Below are 19,489 nucleotides of genomic sequence, written 5' to 3' on the forward strand. Positions count from 1 at the left end.
CAACTATTTCGATTTTTGTTTCAGATTTCCAGCACCTGCAGTATTTTGGGTTTTTGCTCTTCGGGAAAACTGCATCTGGGATTGGGGGAAGTGAACAGATTGATGCCTGAAAATAATTTTTAAAAGTCCTTCAGCGAATCATGACAGAATTAAGAAACCTATGTTGAGACAGGATGTACATGAATAGAATCGGCAGAATTCTATCCCGAAAAAGCAACAAAAACTATCAGGTTATTAATTAAACAAGAAATACTTTCAGAGACTTAATTTTGAAACCGAAGAATCAAGTCCATAATGTACTTAGTGAGGTTAAAGTGGAATCTTCAGACCTCAGTGCATCTTCCCACCCACCAAGCATGATGTCTCTCAGGCACGAATCACGACAGCTTTATAAAAACAGGAATCAGACATCATGACCTTTGAGAGGGAGGAAGGAGGTGAGCACCTCGCTCCACCTCGTACCAGGGAGTCCAAGGGGACAGAGCCGCTGCCAGCTCCAGAGTGTAATGTTCTATCGCATGGAAGTGAAGAAAAGTGAAAATGTCGCAGGATTTCTGGACCAATAAACATGATGGAATATTGTCCATAGACAACGAATCAAGGGGAAGTGTTTTTCCAGAGCAAATATATTCTGCTGGTACAACTCGAAATGTGGTACACGTAAATTCTAATGCTGCATCGAATGGTTTGTTGGAACTCTTGTACTATTGAAGGCTGATGCCGATGGGACCATCAAAAGGGAACATCATTACCAGGGCAGAGATAACAATGAAAAGGCAATTTACTCCAGACATATTAAATGAAGGACTTTGGAGGAATGATAAAGGTTATTCAGAACCTCTGGTTACACGAAGAATGTAAATATGATGCTAATGAAATCAGTAAAATTGCTGATTTAAGAGGAACCAAATAAGATTTCAGGTTCAACATATTTCTGGAAGTGATGGTGACAGGAAGAAAAACAAGGCTCATCTCAGGGTTTGTTTTCATAGGTCAAGATATTTCTGATGTGGAATTTGTTGAAACTCACAAAGGAAACAAGATGGTAAATAAAATACAATTCAGATTCCACACCCTGGCTGCAATTTAGCATCTGTGCTGGCCATGGGCACAAATCCCGCAATAGCTGTGAAATCTCGCGAGAGGCCAAAGTAGGGGTTTGCATGGCGAGTTCTTGTTTTGGGATCTTTGATGTTGTGTTCAGGATCACTTGTGAAGGTTGCATCCTCGTGTTATGTCCGAACATATGCAGAACATATGTCAAAAGTAAAAGACAGTTTCAGATTCAAAATATTTTAGAAAATGAATCAGTTTCCATGTGCCATGGGAATGTAATGTTACAGTGCTTCCACTATAAACAGACCGCATGGACAGGCCAATGACATTTACTCAGTTTCTAAGTGAACTGTGTCTAGGCCCCGCATGTTCCAAGACATGGAGACCCACATTCAAATGACGCTTTAGAGCAGAGTATGTCGACTTTTGGTCAGATTCTATAGTTGGACTGGTTTGGACATGTGATCAAATCTGCAAAAGTGAATAAGTATATTCTTGTGGTTGAAGGTGTATCACTGAATGGGTAGAACGATTTTCCACATCTAAATATCCTTCAGAGATCACCGTCATCCTTCTAATTAATCTCAGGAGATGGGAGCAACTCCAGCACATAGAATCTGACCAAGTTCAGAGTTGTTGTAAATAAAAGCAAATTATTTCAGATGCTGGACTCTGAAACAAAAACAGAAAATACTGGAAAATCTCAGCAGGTCTGACATCATCTGTGGTGAGAAAATGGAGCTAACGTTTCAAGTCTGGACAACTCTTCATCAAAGCTGCATTCGTTGACGTACCAGGTTTGGGACGATCTGAAGCCCTAAAGCTAAGAAAAAACCTTCATGTTGCATTCTCTGGACAGGTTGTTACATTAATCACACAGTAACCAATCATCTTAAAAAATCAGATGAACACTGCTGTGGAAAAAAATGAAGATATTAATTACCTCTGGTTTGAATGAGGCCAACTGGGAATTGTATCCGGGCAGATTTCATCTCCTCTCACCTCCAATTACCTGGATTAGCTCCTGTCCCATATGCCTCAAATTCAAACTTCTCCTGAAATCCCTTCACAACCTCTTCCCTCTCCATCTCTGTCATCTCTTCCAACCCTAACCGGCAACAAGCCAATACCAACTGTGAGTCCTCCAATCCTGATCCTTGACTCTTGTGCATTTCCAGCATATTTACCCCATCATTGGCAGCCATGCCTCAACCACTGACGTTTCTTGTTCTGAAAATTTCCATGTAAATCTGTTAAAATCCATCCAAATTTCTCCAGAAAATTTCTCCTTGCTTTGCCATTTAATTATTTTGACACACGCCTGTGAAAGATATTGGGCCATTTTTCTGGTTGATTGATGCACAGAATTTTTCCTTCCTACAAGTGGTTTTATCTTTCGGTCTACCTGAGCTTGCCAGTGAAGTTAAGATACATGTTAGTTTAGTCCACAAAATTGAACATTATTAGTGCTCGAGATTCCACTGGGACTTACAGCAATGCAAACAAACTGACTTCAACCTGATAACAAAATCTCCTTCAAGGTTACAGTTCGTATAATAACACAGCTAAGAGGTTCTTAGTAAGATGTGCTTACCTTGTTAGTTGCCACTACTATTTAATCACTTTTCTGGGAAAGGAAAGAAGAAGCGATACAGATTAATTCACATCAATCATTTAAAACATTTATGAATTAACAGTAGTCAGGTGTTAGAAGGCCCGAAGTTGACAGGCATATTAATCGTGCTGCTGTCTCTGTTCAAACACCAATCTCCACTCTGCTCAATGCAACACACCTCCATCACTCACTCAGCAACACTTCACAGCACACGGGACTCACACCTAACAGCCACTTCCCCCTGACACACCCACCAATTCTATCAGCCTCACACTCATCTGATTAAATGGATCCAAGCCAGATAAAGTAGGAAACAAGACACAAATCGTTTCCATTATTGGCACGTTTATTCACAGGATCCAGCAATACAGAATTCAGCCTCCAAACTATGAACCCAATATCCAGCGAACTCACTTTATACTCTTTTTGAATACTAATGAAAGTAAACTAATGAGCAAATATTTAAACTGTCAGCTCGAGATCAGTAAATGCAGGGAGACCGTCGTGCTCGCAGCTGTACATAATTTATCACAGTAAAGGTGTGAGAATTCCACCTCTGTAACTCTCCTATTGCCAGTGAGATACAGTCCTGATTCTCCCCTGACAGGCGCACTTAATTTTGAAACCGAAGAATCAAGTCCATAATGTCCTGAGTGAGGTTAAAGTGGAATCTTCAGACTTCAGACTTCCCACCCACCAAGCATGATGTCTCTCAGGACGAATCATGACAGCTTTTTAAAAACAGGAACCAGGCATCATGATTTTTGAGAGCGAGGAAGGAGGTGAGCACCTCTCTCCACCTAGTACCAGGGAGTCCAAGGAGACAGAGCGGCTGCCAGCTCCAGAGTGTAATATTCTAGTGCATGGACAATGATTGAATCAGTGCACAAAAGAACATCTAGTTCTAGATTAGTTGAATTTATTATTATATAACAAGCTGTGGGTTGGAAATTAATACTTACAAACTGGCACAATCACAAACAAAACTAACCACAAATACGTACGTCTTCTACAGATTCCCCCTAGGTTGCAGTGTTACATGCCACCTGCCACCTAATGGTCAGAGGTCAAACATATTTCCATGTACAATTGCTTATGCATATCACAACATGGTGACATGGTAGCACAGTGGTTAGCACTGTTGCTTCACAACGCCAGGGTCCCGGGTTCGAATGCCGCTTGGGTCATTGTCTGTGCGGAGTGTGCATGTTCTCCCCGTGTCTGCATGGGTTTCCTCTGGGTACTCCGGTTTCCTCCCATAAATCCCAAAAGACGTGCTTATTAGGTTAATTTGACATTTGGAATTTTCCCTCTATGTTACCCGAACAGCGCTGGAGTGCGCCGTCTAGAGGATTTTTACAGTAACCTCATTGCAGTGTTAATATAAGTCTACTTGGGACAATAATAAAGATGATTATTTCATCCCCTTATCTTGTGATTATGAACAAAAACATATATATATCATTTCAATAAATATTAAATGTGATATGCATAGCAGAATAATTTATATATTATACAGCTACATTGTCCAATTACAGATTCAGTTTTTCAGGTTTCTTTCTATGCTTTACATAGACATAGAACGATACAGTGCAGTACAGGCCCTTCGGCCCACGATGTTGCACTGACATGGGAAGTCAAAAAACAAAAGCCATCTAACCTACACTATGCCATTATCATCCATATGCTTATCCAATAAACTTTTAAATGCCCTCAATGTTGGCGAGTTCACTACTGTTGCAGGTAGGGCATTCCACGGCCTCACCACTCTGCGTAAAGAACCTACCTCTGACCCCTGTCCTATATCTATTACCCCTCAGTTTAAGGCTATGTCCCCTCGTGCTAGCCATTTCCATCCGCGGGAGAAGGCTCTCACTGTCCACCCTATCTAACCCCTGATCATTTTTTATGCCTCTATTAAGTCTCCTCTTAACCTACTTCTCTCTAACAAAAACAACCTCAAGTCCATCAGCCTTTCCTCATAAGATTTTCCCTCCATACCAGGCAACATCCTGGTAAATTTCCTCTGCACCCGTTCCAAAGCTTCCACGTCCTTCCTATAATGAGGTGACCAGAACTGTGCGCAATACTCCAAATGCGGCCATACCAGAGTTGTGTACAGCTGCAACATGACCTCATGACTCCGGAACTCAATCCCTCTACCAATAAAGGCCAATACTACATAGGCCTTCTTCAGAACCCTATCAACCTGGGTGGCAACTTTCAGGGATCTATGTACATGGACACCGAGATCCCTCTGCTCATCCACACTTCCAAGAATTAGCCAAATATTCCGCATTCCTGTTATTCCTTCCAAAGTGAACCACCTCACACTTCTCTACATTAAACTCCATTTGCCACCTCTCAGCCCAGCTCTGCAGCTTATCTATGTCCCTCTGTAACCTGCAACATCGTTCCGCACTGTCGACAACACCACCGACTTTAGTGTCGTCTGCAAATTTACTCACCCACCCTTCTGCGCCCTCTAGGTCATTTATAAAAATGACAAACAGCAACGGCCCCAGAACAGATCCTTGTGGTACGCCACTTGTAACTGAACTCCATTCTGAACATTTCCCATCAATCACCACCCTCTGTCTTCTTTCAGCTAGCCAATTTCTGATCCATATCTCTAAATCACCCTCAATCCCCAGCCTCCGTATTTTCTGCAATAGCCTATCGTGGGGAACCTTATCAAACGCTTTACTGAAATCCATATACACCACATTAACTGCTCTACCCTCGTCTACCTGTTCAGTCATCTTCTCAAAGAACTCGATAAGGTTTGTGAGGCATGACCTACCCTTCACAAAGCCATGCTGACTATCCCTAATCATATTATTCCTATCTAGATGATTATAAATCTTGTCTCTTATAATACCCTCCAAGACTTTACCCACAACAGACGTGAGGCTCACCAGTCTATAGTTGCCGGGGTTGTCTCTACTCCCCTTCTTGAACAAAGGAACCACATTTGCTATCCTCCAGTCCTCTGGCACTATTCCTGTAGCCAATGATGACATAAAAATCAAAGCCAAAGGCTCAGCAATATCTTCCCTGGCTTCCCAGAGAATCCTAGGATAAATCCCATCAGGCCCCGGGGACTTATCTATTTTCAGCCTGTCCAGAATTGCCAACACCTCTTCCCTACGTACCTCAATGCCATCTATTCTAATAGCCTGGGTCTCAGCATTCTCCTCCACAACATTCTCTTTTTCCTGAGTCAATACTGACAAAAAATATTCATTTAGCATCTCGCCTATCTCTTTAGACTCCACACACAACTTCCCATCCCTGTCCTTGACTGGCCCTACTCTTACCCTAGTCATTCTTTTATTCCTGACATACCTATAGAAAGCTTTTCGGTTTTCCTTGATTCTACCTGCCAAACACTTCTCATGTCCCCTCCTTGCTCGTCTTAGCTCTCTCTTTAGATCCTTCCTCGCTACCTTGTAACTATCAAGCGCCCCAACTGAAATTTCACACCTCATCTTCACATAGGCCTCCTTCTTCCTCTTAACAAGAGATTCCACTTCTTTGGTAAACCACGGTTCCCTCGCTCGACGCCTTCCTCCCTGCCTGACCGGTACGTACTTATCAAGAACACGCAGTAGCTGTTCCTTGAACAAGCTCCACCTATACAGTGTGCCCAACACTTGCAGCCTACTTCTCCAACCTACCCCTCCCAAGTCATGTCTAATGGCATCATAATTGCCCTTCCCCCAGCTATAACTTTTGCCCTGCGGGGTATACTTATCCCTTTCCATCACTAACGTAAACGTCACCGAATTGTGGTCACTGTCCCCAAAGTGCTCACCTACCTCCAAATCTAACACGTCGCCTGGTTCATTACCTGGACGCTCTGTCCAGGGCAGTAAACACCCCATGTGACGCACAGGGGTTTGTCTGCCAGGTTGATGCCCATGTGGCCTTCACGGCCTCCAATCTCCAGGGCAGCACGGTAGCATTGTGGATTGCACAATTGCTTCACAGCTCCAGGGTCCCAGGTTCGATTCCGGCTTGGGTCACTGTCTGTGCGGAGTCTGCACATCCTCCCCGTGTGTGCGTGGGTTTCCTCCGGGTGCTCCGGTTTCCTCCCACAGTCCAAAGATGTGCAGGTTAGGTGGATTGGCCATGATAAATTGCCCTTAGTGTCCAAAAATTGCCCTTAGTGTTGGGTGGGGTTACTGGGTTATGGGGATAGAGTGGAGGTGTGGACCTTGGGTAGGATGCTCTTTCCAAGACCGGTGTAGACTCGATGGGCCGAATGTCCTCCTTCTGCACTGTAAATTCTATGAAAAAAAAATCTGCCGGCCTCGGATGAACACCTTATCCACATTCGCTGCGAGACTGCGGCTGACCCCCGACAGCGTGTCATGCGCCACATGACGGACGGGTGGCTCAAGGGCCAATGCCCACAGTTCTACAATATCAGAGACGATCTAGCAGTAGTTGATGGTGTCCTCCTGAAGCTGGACCGCATCGTGATCCCCCACAGCATATGCCACCTTGTTTTGGAACAGCTACACGAGGGCCATCTTGGCGTGGAGAAGTGCCGACGGAGGGCCCGAGAGGCTGTTTACTGGCCCGGCATCAATGAGGACATCGCCAACACAGTGCTCAACTGCCCCACCTGTCAGCGGTTCCAGCCGGCCCAACCACGTGAGACCCTACAGCCCCATGAGTTGGTCACGTCCTCTTGGTCTATGGTAGCCGTTGACCTGTTCCATGCACTCGGCAGGGACTATGTTCTGATTGTAGACTATTTTTCGAACTATCCGGAGGTCATACCCCTGCACGACATCACATCATCGGCGGTCATCCGTACCTGCAAGGAGACCTTTGCTTGTCACGGCATCCCACTCACTGTGATGTCGAACAATGGCTCCTGCTTTGGAAGCAGGAATGGTCCAACTTTGCCAGCAGGTACAACTTTGTGCATGTGACATCCAGTCCCCTGCACCCCCAATCCAATGGCAAAGCGGAAATGGGCGTCCACATCGTCAAACGGCTCCTCTGCAAGGCTGCCGATGCAGGATCCGAGTTCTACCTCGCCTTGCTGGCCTATCGTTCAGCCCCACTCTCCACGGGCCTGTCGCCAGCCCAGCTGCTCATGGGTCGCACCCTCAGGACCACGGTGCCGTCCATTCACGTCCCAGACCTCGACATCGTTCCGGTCCTTCAGCGGATGCAACAGTCTCGTGCACAACACAAGGCGGCACATGACGCTCGAGTGACTGATCTCCCTGCTCTGGTGCCGGATGACAATGTCCGCATCCATCTTCCGGAGGGTGGCTGGTCTGCAACTGCTGTGGTTCTTCGGCAGGTGTCTCCCCGCTCGTTCCTGGTTCGTCTGCCAGATGGTTCCATTCGCCGCCGCAATCGGCGTGCCCTTCGTCTCGTTCCACGCTCGCTACGTGATCCTCCACCGGTGCCACGCCCTCCTGTTGTCTCCAGTCTGGACTATGTGGAGATTCCGAATACTCTGCATCCTCCTCACTCTGCCGTGGCCCAGCCCATTCCTCAGCAGGTGGCTCCTGACCCACCCTTGAGGCGGTCAACCAGAAATCGTCGCCCACCTCAGAGACTTGACTTATGAGTTTACAATGTTGGACTCTTTGATCTGTTCTGTTATCCTGTTTCATCTTTCCAGTAGTTTGTATGTAATGTTCATTTCGTTGTTGGTGTGACACCCTATTTCTCGGCACCAGGCACCTTCCCGTGTAAATAAATTAGCCTCATGTACATAGTCATGTAAATAACACGCACACACATAGTCAGGTATATTCACAACACCATATTAATTGTCACGCAGGCACATGTTCTTTATATAAAAGGGGGGATGTCATAATAGACACCAGTATATCATGGTGCAGAGACACACACACACACTGATGGACATGCAGTGGGACCAATCAGCATCCACAACACCGCAGCCAATCACCAGTGAGAGCACACACACTATAAAACCAGGGGACAGGAGAGTTCCCGCTCATTCTAGTAGCAGCCAGCTCGGAGCACAGAGCTCACAGCCTGCAACACAGACATTCACCATGTGCTGAGTGCATCACCTGGTTAGGACTAGGCAAGGGTCAACAGTTAAAGCTGGTATTGCATTTACCCACAGTTCAAATATGTTAATATAGTTGACCTTACAATAAAATAGAGTTGCACCACTTCCAGTGTTGGTGACCTGTTTGTGACCCAGAGCACCCTGTTGAAAAAGCTGCACATTACTGACCAGGAAAAAATGTTGGAACAGAAATTTACCTGCTGTTGGGCAATTCTTTTGGCAGTCCTCCATCGTTTCAAAATTGTTTGCATTCCCCCTACAGCCTCCGTATGTAAATTCCTTACAGGCTTTCTTTCTTTGACTGTAAAAAAAGCGGATAATACTTGCCTTACATCTTCCCACTTTACGTGGCAGAGAGCAGACTGGGTCGTCTAGAAAAATACAAATTGTTGCATGTAACATCTGCAGAATTTTACATAATAATTGATTTAATAAACAGAGATCTTGGTTACTGCAAAAATAACAACATGGGGGGCATGATCCATTGACTGTGTTGCGCCTGCAAGATGGCAAGGCATAAGACATAAGACATAAGGCCACTCGGCCCATCGAGCCTGGTCCGCCGTTCAATGATGGCTGATATTTTTCTCATCTCCATTCTCCTGCCTTCTCCCCATAACCCCTGATCCCCTGATTGATCATGGCCGGAAGAAGCTGGGAGATCTCTCTTCTTGGATCAACCAGTTCGCCACGTCACACAAGATCACAGGATCACGTGAGACATCGCAATCTAAATCCCGCCCGCGATCACTATCTGCCAAATCAGTACATTGGAGGGAGACAAGTTATAATTTTCTCCAGCACTTAGTGCCAAAAATGACCCCCCACATCTGTAATATTCCGCACGGGACTATGGGGTGGGAATGATTATCTTCACCGTGGTCCTTACGGAGTACAAGCCAGGCGCGGGGATCTCTATTAATCTCTGTATAAACGGTCGATCAGTAAGGCACTGACCAGAGCAGGAACCTGGGAGGGATCTACCGGGCAATGTAAATATTGTTTGTAAATAAAACAATGTTTCATTATTTTACTCGGTCTGGACTCCCCGTGTCCTTATTAAAAATGAATATTGCCATTCCTGGCTCCCCCACTGTCTGATTCGCCCAACTTGCATCTCAGCTGCTCGTCACTAACAAAGGGGAGCTATTCATAAACACTCCCTCACCACTCACTCCCAGTCTACACACAAACATGACAGCGTGCAGACCTGCCTCTCTCTTTGACGATGCCGACCAGATCAGGCTTCTCGATGCCGTCGATGAGAGATGGGGAACCCTGTTCCCCTGAGGGGATTGTAAAACCAGCCGCAGGGTCAGCAATGCCTCCTGGGAGGCAGAGGGAGCTGAAATGGGTGTGGGCAGTGTGACCAGGAGGACCGCCGTCCAATGTGGGAAGAAGACAATTAACCTCCAACAAGCTGCAAAGGTAAGTTACCACCTCCCTCCTGGCTTCAGTTCCGCCTGCCACCCCTCAATTTCCCAAACCCTCCCCCCAATCCACTGACTGACACCTCGCAACCCCAACATCCCATCTTCAAGCTTGTTCCTCAGATCCCTCTGACACACACCAGCACAGCCCTTTCATGTCCAGGTGCAGTGCCCTCACATGCCACCTGCGATAGACCTCCCTGACCGATCAAACGTGCAGCTCACAATGTCCTCTCTTTGTCCCCGCAGGAGAACCTAGTCCATAATAAGAGGGAAAGGGCGAAGACGGTGGAGGTGGGGGTGGAGTCCCAGAGATCCAAGTCCTCACCTCCTATGAGGAATGGTTCCTGGAGATCACGGGGTTGTCCAAGGAGAGAGCAGTGACCAACAGCAAGATTGGTCTGAGCTATAGACGTGAGGATCCACTGCCCCTTCACCCAGATGACCTGTCTGAAGTGAGTTTTTGATGTTCCACCAAACTATCCTTCCATTTCAATCAGCACGTGTCCATTGTCTTGCAGGATCACCATCGGATGAGGCCAGGGCTTCCGGAGTCGTTCCACCGCGCAGCCACCCAAGTGACCACCTCAGAGGAGAGCTCCGAGAAGAACATCGGCGATGTGTCGCAGCTATCACCTGCACCCTCCAGCAGTGCAGATTCACACATCTTGGTGGGCTTATAGGCTTCGGGGTCACAATCTGGTGAGCATCACACAGCTGCTGATGCACATCAGGTGGAGGCAGGAACATCCGAGGGAAACAGCTGTCAGAGGTCTGCTGAATCCCAGCCCACAGCTGGGTCACAACCAGATGCCCAGCCTTTGGATAAGGTACTTCCTGAGCTGATACAGATGATAGGCCAGAGCTATGAAATTGAGAAGGGGTGTCAGCGACATTCCAGTGACTGTAAGGCTGATTGGAGGAGTCCCAAAGACTTTAGTCTAAAAGGATGGTGCCGGCAATGCGTGGCGCCTGTAATGATATGTATATTGTCAGGTTAGTGAAGGGTTAATTATTACATCTCTGTGTAATTCAAACACTGGAGGGCACCACCACCTCTCTGTATATAAATCAGCCCCTGAGGGAATTCTGGGTAGTCGGTGAAGGGGAAAGCATGAGAACAGCACGAGGAGAAGATTAGATTAGAGAGAGTTAACACAAGTTAGATCATAGTATAGTTAGTGACTATTTAGATTATTGAGTATTGCTGGACAGATTCAATGCTACGTTATTATTTACTGTAGTTCAGTAGAGTGTGCAAACTTCATTTAATTAATAGTTTTACAATAAATTTGTTTTGTTTCAATCTTATGATTGGTGAATTCTTTGTCATCAACACATCGGATCATTCTGGAAGAAAAGACAAAGAACACAACATATTACTGTGGTGAAACCACTGCGTTGTATTGTGCTGCCACAGTATTACGTGTTGTACAGTATTGCCACTATATTACATGTTGTACGGTTTTGGCTCTGCCCGTGGCTCCTCCCACTAGGGCCTCGGTATATAAGCTGCGACCTCTCACACTGCCTCATTCTGTGGAACGCTGCCAGCTCTGTTGTAAGTCAATTAAAGCCATAGTTAATTCACTCTGCGTTCTCCGTCTTAATTGATGGCATATCAATTTAATTGACTGACATTAAATCAAAGCAGGGGCTGTTTAGCACAGGGCTAAATTGCTGGCTTTGAAAGCAGACCAAGGCAGGCCAGCAGCATGGTTCGATTCCTGTAACAGCCTCCCCGAACAGGTGACTAGGGGGTCACTGAATGTGGTGACTAGGGGGTTTTCACAGTAACTTAATTTGAAGCCTACTTGTGACAATAAGCGATTTTCATTTCATTTCATTTCAAGAGCTGTTTAACATGGATCTGGGTTTCAAACCAGACCTCCTGCAGGTCGATCCCCAATCAGCAGATGCCGATGTCTTCTTCGCACACTGGCTTCGTTGTCTAGAATCCTTCATCAATTCTGCCGCCGTCGCCGACTCCGAGCAACACAAGCTGCGAGTTCTCATCTCCCGGGTGAGCCCGCAAATTTTTCTCACCTTCCGGGACGCGGCCACATTTGATGAAGCCATTACTCTCTTGAAAGGACGGTATGTGAGGGGGGTTAACGGACTGTTTGCCAGGCACCTCCTTGCCACGCGGCGTGGAGAGTCGCTGGCAGAATTTCTGCATGTTTGCGGGTGCTCGGCGGGGTCTGCAACTGCGAGGCGGTGTCGGCTGCAAAGCACACTGAACTTCTGCTCCAGGATGCCTATGTTGCCGGCATTGATTCACACTGCATTCGCCAGCACCTGCTAGAGAGGGAGACACTCGACCTCCGGGAAACGGTGCAGCTTGCTGAATCGCTGGAGGTGGCCTTCCGTAACATGGGTGCCTATGCCTCCGACCAAGCGGCACCCTCTGGACGTCACCTCCGACGCCATTTTTGAAGTCCACCGCCGCCTCTCGGAACCCCGGCTCACCCGTCCGTCAGCTGGTCTCTGCTACTCTTGACCGGCCCACCCGCTGTCCGAAGCCCTCCCGCCGTCCGAAGCCAGCCTGCCTTCCCGTGGCCGCCTCCATCACCCTAGACCAGTCTCGGCCTCGTCACCTCGCAAAATCTCTGATGGCAGTCCAGATCAATGGCCACGAGACGGCCTGCCTTTTTGACTCCATGAGCACAGACAGCTTCATACACCCGGACACTGTACGGCGCTACTCCCTTCTTGTTTTACCCGCAGCCCAGAGAATCTACCTGGCCTCTGGGTCACATATCGTGCAAATCCGTGGGTACTGTGTCGTGACTCTCAAGGTACGGGGCATAGATTTCAAAACTTTTAGGCTCTACGTCCTCCCACACCTCTGCGTGGAAATTCTTCTGGGTCTCGACTTCCAGTGCAACCTCCAGAGTATCACTCCGAAGTTCGATGGACCCCTGCCCCCACTGACCGTCTATAGCTTCTGTAGCCTCTCAACTCTTAAGGTCGCCCCTCCCTCGCTCTTCACCAACCTCACCCCAGACTGTAAGCCCGTCGCCACTAAGAGCAGACGATACAGTGCTCGGGACATGACCTTCATCAGGTCGGAGGTTCAGCGGCTCCTGCAGGAAGGGATCATAGAGGCCAGTATCAGCCCCTGGAGAGCTCAAGTGGCAGTTGTCAAGACTGGAGAGAAGCATTGGATGGTTATCGACTACAGTCAGACCATCAACCGGTACACGCAGCTCGATGTGTACGCCCTCCCACGCATATATAATATGGTCAAATCAGATTGCGCAGTACCGGATCTTCTCCACGGTGGACCTGAAGTCCGCATACCACCAGCTCCCTATCCGCCCGGAGGACCGCCAGTACACTGCCTTCGAGGCAGCTGGCCACCTCTACCACTTTCTCCGGGTTCCCTTCGGCGTCACCAATGGGGTCTCGGTCTTCCAGAGAGCGATGGACCGAATGGTTGACCAGTATGGGCTGCGGGCCACATTCCTGTATCTAGATAATGTCACCATCTGTGGCCATAATCAGCAGGACCACGATGCTAACCTCAAGAAATTCCCCCACGCTGCCCAGCTCCTTAATCTGACATATAATAAGGAGAAATGCGTTTTCCGCACAACCCGACTAGCCATCCTTGGCTACGTCGTGGAAAACGGAGTCCTAGGGCCCGACCCCGACTGCATGCGCCCCCTCCTGCAACTCTCTCCCCCTCCCACTGCCCCAAGGCCCTGATGAGATGCCTGGGGTTCTTTTCGTACTATGCCCAGTGGGCCCCCAATTATGCGGACAAGACCCGCCCACTCATCAAATCCACTGTTTTTCCCCTGACGGATGAGGCTCACCTGGCTTACGGCCGCACCAAGGCGGATATTGCCAAGGCCACGATGCACACTGTGGACGAATCCATCCCGTTCCAGGTAGAGTGCGATGCGGCTGACTTTACCCTCAACCAGGCAGGAAGGCCCATGGCTTTTTTCTCCCGTACCCTCCAGGCTTCCAAAATTCGATACTCGGTGTGGGCAAGGGGAGGACGGATGATCCCGGGGCGGTTGCTGCTGGGAGCTGAAGGCGTCTGGGGGCTCGTTGAGCTTACCGGGGCGATACAAAATCTCGTAACTGTAGGTGGAGAGCTCGATCCTCCACCTCAAGATTTTATCATGCTTGATCTTGCCCCGCTGTGTGTTGTTAAACATGAAGGCTACCGACCGTTAGTCAGTGAGGAGAGTGAATCTCCTGCCGGCCAGGTAATACCTCCAATGCCGCACAGCTTCAACGATAGCTTGGGCATCTTTTTCGACGGATGAGTGCCAAATTTCTGAGGCATGAAGGGTGCGGGAAAAGAATGCCACGGGTCTGCCTGCCTGATTGAGGGTGGCGGCTAGGGCGACGTCTGATGCGTCGCTCTCTACTTGAAAGGGCAGTGTCTCGTCTACTGCGTGCATCCCGGCCTTGGCGATATCAGCTCTGATACGGGCGAAGGCCTGTTGTGCCTCGGCCATCAGGGGAAATTGGGTTGACTGTATGAGTGGGCGGGCCTTGTCCGCATAGTTTGGGATCCACTGAGCGTAGTACGAACAGAACCCCAGGCAGCGTTTGAGGGCCTTGGGGCAGTGGGAGAGGGGGAACTCCATGAGGGGACGCATGGAGTCGGGATCGGGCCCCAGAACTCTGTTCTGGACCACACAGCCGAGGATGGCTAAGCGGGTCGTGCTAAACACGCACTTTTCCTTGTTGTAGGTGAGGTTTAGGAGAGTGGCGGTGTGGAGAAATTTGGCAAGGTTGGCGTCATGGTCCTGCTGATCATGGCCACAGATGGTGACGTTGTCTAGGTACGGAAAGGTGGCCCACAAACCGTACCGGTTGATCATTCGGTCCATCTTCCTTTGGAAGACCGAGACCCCGTTGGTGACGCCGAAGGGAACCCTGAGGAAGTGATAGAGGCGGCCATCTGCCTCAAAGGCAGTGTATGGATGGTCCGATTTACGAATGGGGAGTTGGTGGTAGGCGTATTTGAGGACTACCGTTGAGAAGACCCGGTACTGTGCAATCTGATTGAGCATATCAGATATGTGTGCGAGGGGTTCATGTCGAGCTGCGTGTACTGATTGATGATCTGGCTGAAGTCCACGACCATTCTGTGTTTCTCCCCAGTTTTAACTACTACCACTTGGGCTCTCCAGGGGCTGTTGCTGGCCTCGATAATGCCCTCCCGAAGCAGCCGCTGGACCACATACCTGATGAAGGTCCTGTCCTGGGTGCTGTACCGTCTGCTCCTGGTGGCGACGGGTTTGCAATCTGAGGTTAGATTTGTGAAGAGGGAGGGTGGGTCGACCTTTAGGGCCGCGAGGCCGCACACAGTGAGGGGTGGTCGGGGCCCGCCGAATTTTAGGATTAGGCTCTGGAGGTTGCACTGGAAGTCCAGGCCGAGTAGTAGGGCAGCGCAGAGGTTAGGGAGGATGGAGAGGTGGAAGCCGCTGAATTCTACACGCTGGACCATGAGTGTGACCGTATAGTACCCCCCCATCACCACGGAATCGGATCTGGAGGCCAGGGAGATTTTTTGCTTGGCGGGGTGTACCGCGAGGGAACAGCGCCTTACCGTCTCCGGGTGGATGAAGCTTTCGGTGCGCACAGAGTCTAGCAGGCAAGAGCTCACGTGTCCAATGATTTTAACGCTGGTCGATGCGGTGGCCAGGTTAGACTGGTCGATGGTCACTGAGGCGAGTCGTGGTCGGTCGTCGCTGGTGTCGGATGATGGAGAGCCCGGGTGGCACAGGTTCTGGAACGCTGGCGGTGCCCATGAGCCGTGGAGGAGACAAGATATATTCTCAAGGCGGCGCCTGAATTTCTTGAGGAGGACAAAATGGCGGCACCCATGGGCCGCACATGGCGGAGGTTGAACAAGATGGCGGCATCCATGGGCCACACGTGTTGCTCGGAGGATAAGATGGCGGCGCCCACTGGCCACGCTTGGTCTGAGGGGGAGAAGATGGCGGCGCCCATTGGGCGCGCGTGGTCTGAGGGGGCGAAGATGGCGGCGCCCGCTGGTTGCGCATGGACCGGGGAGGTGAAGATGGTGCCGCCCATTGTCCGTAAACAAGGGGGGTGGGGGCGATAGCGGCGACTGCGCGACTGGCGACTGCGCGGGCCTGGCACACCGTGGCGAAGTGCACCTTCTTGCCGCCAGCCTTACAAAATGCGTGCCGGGCAGCGTTGGCGGGGTGTTTCTGCTGGCTGTAAAAGTAACATCGGGGATCCCCGGGGTTCGCTGGCTAGTGCGTGGCGCAGGCGTATTGTCTGGGTAAGGCCCACGCTGGGGCGGCCATCTGTGGGGTCCACGATGCATAGAAGGGTGGGCCGTGCGGCTGGGGGTGTAGGCCTGAACGTTGCACGAGGCGACTGTCATAGAGAGCGCTAGTTTCTTTGTCTCTGCTAGGTCGAGCGTGGCCCCTTCTAACAGTCGCTGGCATATGAGGTCCGACCCAATCCCCGTAACAAACGCATCCCGCATGAGGAGGTTTGAATGTTCAGTGGCCGTAATGACCTGACAGTCACAGTCCCATACGAGTGGGATTAGAGTCCGCCAGAAGTCTTCTATGGACTCACCAGGGAGTTGAGAGCGAGTGGCGAGTACGTGCTTTGCGAAGAACGTGTTCGTCTTCTGAGTGTAATTCTCTTTGAGAAGCGTCATGGCTTCAGCGTAGTTCGGCGCGTCCTGGATTAGCGGAAAGACGCTGGAGCTCAACCTTTAGTACAGGATCTGTATCTTTTGAGCCTCCGAGACAGGGCTGAGCGTCGAGTTGATGTACGCTTCGAAACAAGCTAGCCAGTGGTTAAAGTCCTTTTTGGCATCGCATGAATGCGGATCCAGCTGCAGACGATCCGCTTTGATACGGAGGTCCAGCTTTTGTAAATCTTAGAGCAATAATTTGATGCACGATCGATTGCACAAAGACTTGAGCTGGGTACAACTAAGGCTTTATTGCTCTAAGATGTGTGGCCTCCCACAGCAGCTGGCGAAATGGCTGTAGCATGGAGGACACACATATTTATACTCCGCCGCCTGGGCGGAGCCAGCAGGCAGGGACTACCAACATACCTGTAGTACAGGTCCTACCATACATCACCAAAATGAGGTGCAACAGTGGTTTACCACACAATAATAACAAAACAAACTAGAGTGAACATTAACACAGTGCAAAAAAAGAATATACAATAACAATTAAATAGACATTATCCCATGTGACTCAATCTTCCCACACCATCCCAATGAAGCACTCCATCCCTCCACCCCTACGATTGCTGCTGCTGCTGACATTTTAATTTTCCCCGAGAAAGTCGACGAACGGCTGCCACCTCCGAGAGAACCCTAGCGTAGACCCTCTTATGGCAAACTTTATTTTCTCGAGGCTGAGAAACCCAGCCATGTCGTTAACCCAAGTCTCCACAATCGGGGGCTTCGAGTCCCTCCACATTAATAAAATCCGTCTCCGGGCTACTAGATACAAGATCGCTATCTCTGGACTCAGCACCACCCGTGTGTTAAGCACCTTGGACATAGCCCTCGCGAACCCTTGCCAGAACTCTCTAAGCTCCGGGCATGCCCAAAACTCTCTCAGCTCCGGGTTTGCAGGGCTGCCCTTGCACCTCATACAACTGTCTTCTACCCCAAAACACTTGCTCATTCTCGCTGCCGTCATGTGTGCCTGGTGGACCAACTTAAATTGAATTAGACTGAGCCTTGGACATGATAAGGAGGAATTAACCCTGCCCAGGACCTCTGCCCACAGACCCGCTTCCAACTCCGCACCTAGCTCCTCCTCCCACTTGCTCTTGAGCTCCTCCACCGGGGTTTCCTCCGCCTCCTGTAGTTCCTGGAAGATATCCGACACCTTCCCCTCCCCCACCCAGGTGCCGGAGACCACCCTGTCCTGCATCCTCAGTGGCGGCAGCGTCGGAAAGGCCACTACCTGTTTTTTCAGGAAGGCTCGTACTTGTAGATATTTAAAGGCGTTTCCTGGCGGCAGATTAAATCTGTCCTCCAGCGCCTTCAAACTGGGAAAGCTTCCATCTATGAACAGCTCCCCCATCCTTCTGATGCCTGCCCTCTGCCAGCTCTGGAACCCACCATCCATCCTATCCGGGACAAACCTGTGGTTGTTACATATTGGGGTCCAGACCGATGCTCCCTCCACCTTCTTGTACCTCCTCCACTGTCCCCAGATCCGCAGTGTTGCCACCATCACCGGACTTGTGGAGTAACGGGTGAGGTGAACGTATTGTACTCACCATTCACCACTGTATTACACTGTATCATGCTGTTGCCCATGTGGGCTCCACCGATGGACCTGTGGTAGTATGTATTGGGGGTCATGTGGGACTGGAAGCCCTAATGTCATTGGCTGACAGATCTCGGGTCCTGGTTGGCCGTTGACCTCATACTCCGCCCTGAAGGCGAAGTATAAGAAGCCGGTGCCTTCCCCCGCAGGCCAGTTTACTATCGGGCTGCTGGGGAACAGACACGCTTAATAAAGCCTCATCGACTTCACTCTATTCGTCTCACGGAGTCTTTGTGCGCCACAGGACCATTGTACGATATTACACAGAATGTATCATGTTGGTGCCCTGGTGGGCTCCGCCCCCTTGAGGGGAGGTATAAAGAGCAGCTGCCCTGGAGGCGGCCCTCACTAGCAGAGCAGTCGCAGGCAGGCACTGTTCTAGTCGATTAAAGCCGCTGTTCACTTCAACTCTCTGTCTCGCGTGAATTGATGGTCGCATCAATTTAATCGACGACAACATCACAATGGAATCGGCCCTCAAACCTGACCGAGTGGAACTCAACCCACAGGCCGCGGAAGCCAAAGGGATTTTTTCACACTGGCTCCGATATTTCGAGGCCTACCTCGCCGCCTCCTCCTCGCCTTCCGTCACCGACGATCAGAAGCTGGGCCTCCTCCACGCCGAGGTGAGCCATCGAACCTCTGTACAGCTCGAGGAAGCCTCCACATACGCGGACACCCTCGTGATGCTGAAGCGCCTATACGTAAGGCCGGTAAACGAGGTGTACGCGCGGCATCACCTCACCACTCGCCGCCAACGCCCCGGGGAATCGCTGGAGGAGTAGCTACGCGACCTCAAAGTCCTCGCGCGAAACAGCAACTACCAGGCCGTCACGGCCTCTCAACATATTATACTCGCCGTCCGTGACGCCTACGTGGCTGGGGTCCGGTCCAATTACGTCCGACAGCGCCTGCTCGAGAAGGGCGCCCTCGACCTAGAAGAGACGGTAAAACTAGCCACCTCCCTAGAAGTAGCGTTTCAAAGCCTCAACGCTTT

General features: G+C 49.9%; 1 protein-coding gene across 8 annotated transcripts in view; it reads right to left on the reverse strand.

Annotated features, from left to right (window-relative positions):
- Positions 1–19,489, reverse strand: part of LOC140425109 (kappaPI-actitoxin-Avd3b-like) — a 102,612-nt gene that overhangs the window by 11,322 nt on the left and 71,801 nt on the right. For 6 of the 8 annotated variants that reach the window (XM_072509023.1, XM_072509022.1, XM_072509021.1 and 3 more), the window contains 2 exons: positions 8,942–9,115; positions 2,651–2,683 (listed from right to left, as the gene is read on the reverse strand). In XM_072509023.1, the coding sequence (XP_072365124.1) occupies positions 2,676–2,683; positions 8,942–9,115 (182 nt within the window). In that variant the 3' untranslated portion in view covers positions 2,651–2,675. The remainder of the gene's footprint in view (positions 1–2,650; positions 2,684–8,941; positions 9,116–19,489) is intronic. The other 2 variants (XM_072509020.1, XM_072509019.1) reach the window with 1 other exon arrangement.

Source organism: Scyliorhinus torazame, chromosome 6 (genome assembly GCF_047496885.1).
Source record: "Scyliorhinus torazame isolate Kashiwa2021f chromosome 6, sScyTor2.1, whole genome shotgun sequence".
Lineage (NCBI taxonomy): Eukaryota > Metazoa > Chordata > Chondrichthyes > Carcharhiniformes > Scyliorhinidae > Scyliorhinus > Scyliorhinus torazame.